This window comes from Schistocerca serialis, chromosome 1 (genome assembly GCF_023864345.2).
Source record: "Schistocerca serialis cubense isolate TAMUIC-IGC-003099 chromosome 1, iqSchSeri2.2, whole genome shotgun sequence".
Classification (NCBI taxonomy): Eukaryota; Metazoa; Arthropoda; class Insecta; order Orthoptera; family Acrididae; genus Schistocerca; species Schistocerca serialis.
The window spans coordinates 566,546,341-566,557,261 of record NC_064638.1 but is presented as its reverse complement, the minus strand read 5'-3'; the positions used below and the strand labels follow the sequence as shown (position 1 = coordinate 566,557,261).

Sequence of the window (10,921 nt, the reverse complement as noted above, 5' to 3'; positions counted from 1 at the left end):
TGGTGGAGCAGATGTACATATCTAAAGAATCCTAAAACTTCAAAAGAAAGCCATTAGATGCATAGCTAAATGGTCACCTCAGGAATCCTGCAAAAACAAATTCAAGGAATTGAGAAAATTAACACATCTGTGGCAGAAGATTGAAAATGACAGACAGGAACCCTACAATTACAAGAAGCTTATTTTATAATTGACTACCATCTAGCTTCAAGAGCATAAAGGAACTGAGCACCTTCAAAAGAAAACAAAAGGAGCACCTCATCTCTGGATGTTGGTATAAGGTAAAACAGTACTTGTTGGCAAATCCATACGACAAATGTGAGTTGGAATGTCATATTTTCCTGAAAGAAGGAAAAGGAAAATAAAGAGTATTGTTGAAAATACAGAAGAAAGCATACAGACTAAGACATAGTGCTGCAATATGTATAAACGTCCTAATATTTCTGTGCAGTGAGTTTAACATAGATAAACAAAAAAACTAGTCTCCAGTTCTTCTAAATGTATTATTTATTATTATTAGCAGTATGACAAAAAAACAATTACATTGTAGACTTTCCCTATGTGTGCTAGACTGTTGCATAAATCAGTGCAGGCTAGCATATATCACTGAGTAAAAATATTATCAGTAAACATTACTACAGAAGGATTTCATGTATCAAATGACCAATTTCCAAGAAATGTCTTTATTTATGTATAAATGTGCAACATAACATGTCTAAAATCATTGTAAAACTGATCCAGAGGACAAAAAATAAACTGTAACTATAATATGGAGAAAGAAACAATGCTACAGGTTAAAATGTCCACAACTCTCAAAGACTCAAATGAACAACTTACAGAGGACATATTATTGTCAGTAACATTTTCAGTTACTGTGAGCATGTTCTGAAAAAAAAAAAAAAAGAACAAGCATGTTTAAACGTGTTTTACTTACATTTTTCATTTCTATCCAGAGTATGTGAAAGTGAATATTTCAGAATAATCCACACCTTTTCACATATTATGGAATAACAATCTGATTATTAAAATTTTACAGTCTTAAATGAATGATGTTGATGCCACATGACTCCATTATTCTATTTGTTATAAATATAATTTCAGTAGTTGCAATCATTTCTCAGTTAAATCAGGCAGACATTGTAGCAGAACCATACACAGCATGGGCAAAGCAAAACTAGCCCAGTAAATATTTATAACTGTCAATGCTTGCCAATATGTCCATAAATTCTTTAATCCATATGGGGATAAACTCACAGAAGATGAATGACTGCATGCATATTTTCAGCAAGATGGAGCAACAGCACACACAACCTTGACAAATTCTCACGAGTGCATAAAGAGTTTAGCAAGGAGAGGACAATCAGTGGGGCAGTGCAATCTCCTGACCACCTTGATTGCCTGATGTCTCTCCCTGTGATTTTTACCTATGGCTGAAACTGAAGGATCAGGGTTACTCAAAAAATCCTCTGTGTTGAAAGAGCTACAGCATAACACTGAAAACAGTACTGCTACTATGCCTCAGGAAAAGCTGCTATACATGTCTCACAGCTAAAATAATTGACCATTGCACAGTATTGATGTGAATGGTACCCATTTATGGCATTTTCTATGATGTTCATTAAAGGGGTCAATCCTGTGTTGATCCTACTGTAAATATAGATATAATAAGTTTTATTTTGCCCATCCTGAAACCGAAAAAATAATATCTGTTTCTGCAACACTGAAATGACAGTACTCTGTAATTCACAAACAACATCTTCATTCACTCATACAGTCACTCATCATATTCTGTGTCACAAATTAACTATGACTAAACAGATATACAGGGTGTAGTGCCGAACACTTTCATATCAAATAACTCATTAAAGATATTTGAAATCTCTTTTCACCTACACAGATTGTGACCAAGAGCTCTAGAAAGAAAGACCAATGCATTTTCTCACCTTCATTAATCACTGAGATACAGAAATACACTTTGTTTTTTTAAATTTTTGTGTTTTTTGCATCAGAATAGCATACCTGTAAAAGAGAGATTCACTGGAATAACTCTTTTTAAGTCTGGCAAGTGTAAAATATATGATGTATATCATGATTTACATGCTGTTGTTGCAGTCATTTGAATGGTACAGTAGGCAGTTTGCACTACTCTCCATGTAAAGAGCTGCCATTGAGGTAAGTTGTATGTAATTTTTATGCCACTCTCAATGAAGATTGGAGTAAACTGCTGGGCAGCACGCCATTCAGATGGTTACAACTACCAGATTCCCAGCCATTCTCTGCCAGGGGTGTCATTCAGATGTGGCATGGAGGGGCATGGTGTCAGCACACTGCTCTCCCACTCACTGTCAGCCTTCCATGCTTTGGAGCCACTAATTTTCACTCAAGTAGCTCCTCAACAAAAATTTCCTGACATTACAAGGAACTAAACCTAGGTGTTCTGCAATGCAGTCAGATGTGCTGACCACTATGCTGTATTATGGTTATAATAATAAAAATCTCCATATTCAATGTAGTTTTACTCTACAATGTTTTGCCAGATCAATCTTCAAATCTAGATAGGTAATTGGTAGAAGGGGCAACTAATCAGATATGTTTTTAATTTTCTTTTGAAACAGTAGACACTCCTAATTTATTACATTACAGCTACAAGCAGCTTGTTAAATATCCTTGTATCAGGACACACAATCTGCACCTTCGGGAAAGAGGCGAAGTCTACATTCTACTGTGGCTCCATACATTGTTTTCATTTAAAATTTATCTTTATTTCTAGCCACAAGAAAGGGCAAAAGAATCAATGTACTGGGATCTGAATGTAAGGTTTCTACAACCTGTGAAGTAGCCTGTGCAAGATGCACAGTTGCCTCCTTTACATGTATGTATGTAGTAACATAACTAACGGTAGTCTACAACACACCTATTAGAATGGGAATGGCATGTGAACGTGTATTTTGTCTCACCACTTATGTGCTTTGCTCTGTACTGAACTTTTCTGACTGCAAGAATGTAAACTGTCAATAACTTTAAGCCAAACCAAAACGGCATGAATTTTTGTAACACCAAAAACTGAATCTAGTGCAACACTATTGATTTGAAATTGGCGCTGGTGGTGAAATAAAACTTGATTAATTTGAAAATAATGGTCCCTGTTCTTAATGAATTCTGTCCCTCAAATAATAAAATTTCTTACCTTTATCTGTGCAATGGTAATGCTCTTCACACTGCTCGCTGTTAGAACTTTAAATTGTATAGTTCACATACAGCTATTGTGCAAGGCTGTTGCTTAGCATACATTTTAATTATGACTGAGACTAGTACTTCTTGAGCGAAATAATTAATCAAAAATGACATGGATCTGGGAACTGGTATTGACTTGTGGTAAGCAACAGTATGGCACTAACTTTAAAACTTGTATTTTCACTCTTTGAAAATTAATAATGGTCATAATTAGCACACAATAAACTGACTATACATTAACAATTAGCTTTATAAATTCATTGGAGTGTTCATTTCATATACTGCATTAACTAGATAATGTTGGTCATGCACTGTTACGGAATTTAATCATTCCCTTCGTGCAAAGGAGTGCCGCAGGGTACGAGGGGCCCTTGGCAGTCATGTTCCTCCAACCACTTCTCGCCTGTGAGTAATTCTGGCATTAGCACTAACAGAGGGCACTGATTATGTGCAGCATTATGTTTTCTTTCATTGTGGCTTCTTTAGTGATTTGTTTTATAGTTTTTTTTTAATATTATTCTGTGCACTATCAACAGTGTTTATAACTTATGTCATTATTTAGAATATTGGCACTTGAGCATATGTCAACTACTGTCTCTTAACTCTTCCTCTTTTTAACAATCTGACTTTTGTCGTGTTCTATTTCATCACTTTTTATTACTGCAATGCCTTTTATACATTATAAACTCATTACAGACTTTAACTATTGTATCCCCCTTTATTTTACACTGTTCAATTTATCATTGAAAACTAGTGTATGCCTACATTAGTGAGATCTTGTGAACTTACAACACAAACATCTTGTGGCTACTGTACAGCAGCTTGTTTTGGACCATAGTTCTACTGACAACATGACTCGTGCATATGATGTTATTTATATATATTTGACAATCCTCATGCTGATTTTGCATTTAACATTTGACGATGCCACTATGGCTGCAGTACATTAGGACTTTCCTCTTCATACTTAAGTGTACGAATGCATATATATGTCAGTAGTACTTTTCATTATTGTCTATTGATTGTTTTTAAGCTGTAGACAATCTGTGAGTGTATTTGTGTTTTTTTTCCATTTTTTGCTGCAGATCTGATGATGGTCATATCTGTTAACAAAACATTTGTGACCATAGACGAAAATTAAACGAAAATCAATACTACATTTGACCATCTCTGGTTCAATATAAAATTTTCTTACAAAATTTTACCCTGTGCATACATCATTCAACATGCATTTCTTAACACTCACTTTTTATGAGTAAATATGTTATTTTTTGTGATAAAAGGAAAAATGTTTTGGTATTCTCTGTAAAGTGGTAGCATATTACTGGGTATTTTTTGAAATATTCTTGTTTTTATATAATATCTTTGAAGTTTGTTTTAGTTACAAAGTAAAGCTGTCTCCTGAAAATGTACTAATCATGAATAAAACTAGTTAAAAAAGAAAAAAAACTGATTCAATCCACCGTGTGCTGGTAGAAGAATTTTTTGTTGAAATGAGTCATACGGTAAGAACATGTGCACAAATGGAGATTATAAAGTGAATATTGATAAACTTGAAGCACCTGATGATTGGTCAAAATGGAAATGGCACATCTCTAAGGTGCTGCATTCGTATAAATTCAAAGGGATTGTTATCAGTATGTGCAAACTTGTTATGTTGCCTCAGAAATGTACAGGTAAACAGAAGGTAGCATATGGAGAATGGTAACAGAATGATGCGAAAACAGAAAGTCTGATATCAAGTGCACTAAGCAAGCCAGTTGCTGAACTTGTGCTGATGATCAAAAATGCTAAAGAACTATGGGGCAAACTTCATGCTCAATTTGAGCATAGTGGCATGAAATACTTGGGCATGTTAACCGAAAACTTTTTTCAGGTCAAATCAAATGAAGCAGAAAATATTAGCATACATTTGGCTACAATTCAAAAGTTAGTAATAGATCTAAATGATGAATTAACAAAATATGAAAAGAATACATTGTCTGAAAGAATATTAAATGGCCGAATTTTATCTACACTGGGAAAGGAATATGATCATTTTAAACAGCTCTGGGAGACAATACCAGCAGAAAATTATAGTTTGAACTTACTTATTGAGAAACTTTGTACCACTAAATCTTGTGAACAAAATGCAACACAAATGACTGCATTTGTCATTTCTAACACATGGAAAAAGAAGATGTGAGCAAATTGAAAATTTCTATGCAATAAATTAATCAACTAGGTCATTGGGCAGTGGAGTGTCCACTGAATGCTCTTAATTGAAATATCATGTGGCAAGAATAGAAGATGAGTAGAAACAATGTATTTACTTCATGCACCCTGAGTTTGTCTAACAGAAATTATATTGACATGAATAAAAGGTACTGTGCTATTGGTGCTATGAAACAGTACTTTATTTTGTACAGTGAATTTGATGTTCCTGAAGTAGCTTCATTAGGAAAACATGGTACTAATATCTGCACATTTGATCAAGAAAATCTATATTGAAATAAGATGAAACAATCAATGGTATAGTGCTAGAATGGAGATCATTTTATATGTGCCTAATGCAAGTGTTCATTTGCTCTCAGCAAAATCAGCCATATGTAAAGGTTGCTGCTCTCAGCCAAATCAGCCATATGTAAAGGTTGCAACATAATGTTTAACTGTAAAAGTGTTAGGATTTGGGAGAAAGCCAGTGGTGACATCATCATGACAGGCTATGTGTGTTGTTAGAAGAGGAAATAGTTACTTGTGACATCTTCTGAAACATTACAAATGTATCACAAAAGATTCAGTCATCAAAATAAACAACACATAAAGAACATCTTGAAGAAACTTAACATCAATATGGATGTTTGTAAGGATGAATTTTGTGGTGGTTGTGCATTAGGAAAGATGCACAGACTACCATTCTGACAAAGAGTAAATTGTTCCACAGTTACTTGTGAATTAATCCTCACAGTTATCAATGGACCAATGAGTACAGAGTCATCTGGAGGTGCTTGATATTACATATGTTTTAAAGACAATTTCAGTAAATTTAATCAAATTTTCTTTTTGAAGCACAAAAATTAAGTTTATATTTAAATGAAGCTCAAACCAAAGGACATGTCATTAAACAGTTTACATGTGAGAGGTAAAGAATTTAACAACAACAGACTTAAGAAATTGCTCATAGATAAGGGAATAGAACTGCTGATTCCTCCACCCTATACACCAGAACAGTATAATGTGACCAAATGTGAAAATAGAACAATTGTTGAAGCTGCACATTTCATGCTGAACTCAAGCAAACTATTGTGGGCAGAACCTTGCAATACAGCAGTCTATATTTTAAATCATACCGGAAAATCTTTGGTTCCAGACAAACTTCCTTATGAGCTGTGCTTCTATCAGTCAGTAGGAAAAACTGATCACCTCATAATTTTTGATACACAATGGATGTGATAGTAACACTGTTACTTACGGACCAATATATTTCTGCAAGACCTCTGACAGATTTCCAACAATTTACCTGGCAAAAAGTTGAAACCAGACACAAAATTCTATGCACAATGATTCATGTGCTAGTTCTCACTTCCTTGTTATAAACAAAAGACAGTGGGAAACAGTGTTGCCAACATGCATATCTTACACTAGAAATTAAATAATGCGAAATATACAGAATCTAGAAAAATTTCTAACACTTTACACTAAAAAATATTGCCCACTTTGTTTTTAGTAACTACTAACACATTGACCAAACACTATACAGGGTGAACATTAATAAATCTGACAAACTACAGTGACAAATTCCTGACTGGAAGGGAGGAAAAAGTACTATGAACTTGTGTCCAGAACTGCATCGTTGCCACAATAGAGAGAGCTGATGAATGACATTTCCTCTGATCATATGCCGTCTGTTCCCTGTGCGTTGCAGGCCATGTGATTGATGCAGCATACTGTAAGCATGCAGAATGCTCTGGTATTCATGTCTGGAACAGACCAAGATGATGTTTGTGTATGACCAACCAGATGGAAACAGTCAAGAGGCAGCACAGCTATGACGAAACAAGTACCCTCATGGGAACCAGTCACATTACAAAAAATTTCAAGCCCTTTTTTGTACATTTGCATGATCACACAAATATCCAAAAGGATCTTGAAATGTTGTGTGATGTGGTTGGTGTTTGTAAGGGTATTTGCTTTTGATATAGCCATGCTGCCTCTTGACCATTTCCATGTGCTTGGCCGCACACAAACACCATCTCAGATTGTTCCTGACATGAATACCAGGCCATCCTGCCGCTTACTGTATGCTGCATCAGTCACACAGCCTGAAACACACAAGGAACACATGGCATGTGGCCAGAGGAATTGTCATTCATCAGCGCCATCTATTGTGGAAACGATGCATTTCCAGAGACATGTTCATAGGACCTTTTTTCCTCCATTTTCAGTCAGCAACCTGTCCCTGCAATTTGTCAGTTTTATTCATGTTCACACTGTATTGCACAATTTTCATAAATTCTGTGATGGTGTTTTTAAGTAAATAATTTGTAAAAATAATAAAAATATGATTTTTAAAATTTTTTAGTGATAATACAGAGAAGATATTACCTCTAATTATATCAGTTGTATCTGGTAATATAACAAGGAAGTTAGCATTCTGTGTCTTAAAATAAATAAACAAAAGTGGTTTTGTATTGAATTTCTGTAACAAATAACACTATCTGCATATTTTGAAGAAAGTCTGTGATGGGCAGTTGATGTCAGCACGGCAATAAAGAATACATAAGTTTTACAAACATGTACATTTACTCTCCTAAGTCTTACACTAAAACTGCTGCTCTGCTTCTGATATAACATTTTTCTGTTGACATCTTTGACAATCTATACACAAGTGTGTTTTCTGGTGTGGGTTACACAAGAACAAAAAATGCACCTGTAGATCTTAACGTGGTTTAATGTAGATATACTTGAATAAAACAAAAAGAAACCATTTTCACTGATACCTTGAATCGAAGTTGACCAAGTGGAGGTTCAGCGTAAGGAATACCAATGAAGCCTGCAAACTGCCTTCCATAATAGGCAAAGTCATAAATTCCTCTTATTTTTCCATCGGATATTTGGACCATGGGTCGTTGACCGAACACAGATTTTCCTATGCATAAAATACAGATAAATAGTAACAGTAACATAATCACAAGTATTGGTTTAGCACTGTGTCATACAATAGGGGAACACCTATATATAGACAGCGAAGACATTAGTCCCACCAGATTGTGACATCAGCTGATAAGGGATCAGGCAGAAGGTGCCCCAAATGTGTTTCTAATTAGTTTCATAATGGCCTCCACATTACAGCACAGGAGTGACACAATGGCAGCAGCTATGTGGTTAAAACTGTGCCCCTATAATTAAACATTCTATGCTGCATCACATTAACAGGAATTTATACTCATTCATACAAGGTTTTAGGAGAATGTTCTTGCCAGTCTTAATTTTCAGTAGTGGTAAAAGAGATTTAGTTAGGGAGGGGAGGGGGTTTACAAAGGAAATTAAATGACTGTACAGCAATAATTATTATGCTTATAATAGATACAAATACAGAAATGAGATGCAGCAAATATTCAGATATGCTTGTCAGTGGTCCAGTTTTAGCTTTGGGTGCCAATGAAAAAGGTAAATATTTCAAAAGTTTATATCAAGTGAATCCACAGTGATGGCTCACAAGAGTTGTAGACCAACACACAGTTTTCCATGTACAAGGGTCACTACAAAAGAAATCCACATCATTTCAACAAGGGACTGAAAAAGGAGTATGGAGATAACACTCTTGATTGACATACTGATAGTCACTGTGCAAATATATTGTCTGGTGAAACTGGGAACACATCAGCAGACTAAGTACAGACTGGGTACACATCAGTAGAATAATTCCTGTTCAAGCTCACACTGCTACTGGTGCCAGAGTGCATAAGTAAATGTTTTTTAAAAAAAAACATGGGAGAAATAAGGAAAGGAGATAATGAATTTTTATTGTCTATAATAGAACGTACAGTCACCAGTAATCTCTATATGTGGGTATCATTGTTGTAGGCATCACAGTGTTCCTGTGTATAAGTCATTGAGACAATAAAAATTCCTTATCTCCTCTCCTTATCTCTCCCATGCTCAATCCTGACGCGAAATTGATTGGGTATTGCAATATGGCGGCAAGTGTACACGTAACTTTAAACCGCTCTGCAGTTTTTGAGGACTTAATTTCAATCAAGTGTATTGTTTGTGACGAAACAGTGCTAAATGGAGTTAGAATATGCGTGTTTAAACATAAATGGTGCCATTCACGCTGTTATGCTCAAGAAGATTTACAAATACAGTGTAAATGTGACATAGAGTGTAACGGCCGCGAGATCGCGAGTGAAAAGTGCTACGCGGGAATAGAAGACAGCGTGCATGACGAACTTCAAAAAGAACTTGACATTATAAAAAAATATATAAAAACAATGGAAAATTTGGTACTAACCACACGGGAACTGTCTGAATCGTCAAGGCAATAAGATCTCATTAATGCTAGCCATAAAATTCGTAGGTATGCACAACCAAATGTACAAAGTGTAAACAGTACTACTGTAACCAGAAATATGAACGAACTGATCACTCTAAAAGACACAAACGAATTAAACGCAAGAAAAGAAAGTGTTAATAGTGCATCTATGGATAAAAATATGAACAAACTATCCACACAAAAATATACAAGTGGATTAAACGGAAAAAAACACAAGGTAAATATTCGTAAGGAAAAAAAGTAAACAACCACGTTATGCATAAGCAAGGATACAAGCAACAGATATATATTTTTGCAGATAGTCATGGGAGAGGAGTTACGGAAATTATGACAAGAAATCACCCAGACCTTAATGTAACAGGCATCATCAAACCAGGCGCGCCATTACGCGAAATTCTGAAAAACAGTGACAACATATTAACGACGGCTAACAGCTGCATCATAATAGGAGGCGCAAATGATGTTTACTGTAATGAAACTTGGCGTGCAACGAGAATCCTAAAGGAAACAATCAAAAGGATGCCTCGAGTGCATTTCTACATTGTTAGTATCCCCAGGAGGCACGATCTGATGGAAAACTCGTGCGTAAACATCGAGATTGTTACAGCAAACAGGCTATTTGAGAAAATATGTAGAGGTTTCCAGAATACGACTTTCGTAGAGATAAACAGTGTTCAAAGACAGCACTTCACAAGACATGGTCTCCACATGAACGTAAAAGGGAAAAAGATTATTAGTGCCGAAATACTTAAATTTATTAATAAGTCATCTGTAATGGAAGTGTCTCCAATCCAAATTCCGCCAAAACAAGAGTTGTCTGTAACAGTGGAACCATCATTATCTGCAGTAGAGCTACAACAAACACCAGTAGCAGCAGCAAAGGCTCAGATATTATCACCAGCAGTGTCAGATAAACCAATAGCAGCAGAATCACCACAATCATCAGCAGGGCTGTCGTCATCAGCAACAGCATCCAGAACAGCAGACCCCATAATACTACCTCAAGGCAATGAAAATGCATGTGGGGAAAACATACAAAGGTCATTAGCCGCAGCAGCTAACAAAGAAGGGCAGTCACCAAGTCGGGGAGCACAGGAGCCACCAGCAACAGCAACCACACAGAAGAGGTGCCTGAGGCCTGAGAGATCAACA

The 10,921-nt window shown here is 35.7% G+C and overlaps 1 protein-coding gene across 1 annotated transcript in view; it reads right to left on the bottom strand.

Moving 5' to 3' along the window:
* The window catches only part of LOC126416127 (esterase FE4-like), a 47,989-nt gene extending 39,326 nt beyond the window's left edge, over positions 1 to 8,663 (bottom strand). Inside the window, exons 1-2 of the mRNA XM_050083707.1 lie at positions 8,660 to 8,663; positions 8,214 to 8,362 (exon numbers count right to left, since the gene is read on the bottom strand). Coding sequence (XP_049939664.1) covers positions 8,214 to 8,362; positions 8,660 to 8,663 — 153 coding nt within the window. The remainder of the gene's footprint in view (positions 1 to 8,213; positions 8,363 to 8,659) is intronic.
* Positions 8,664 to 10,921: the final 2,258 nt, after the last annotated feature.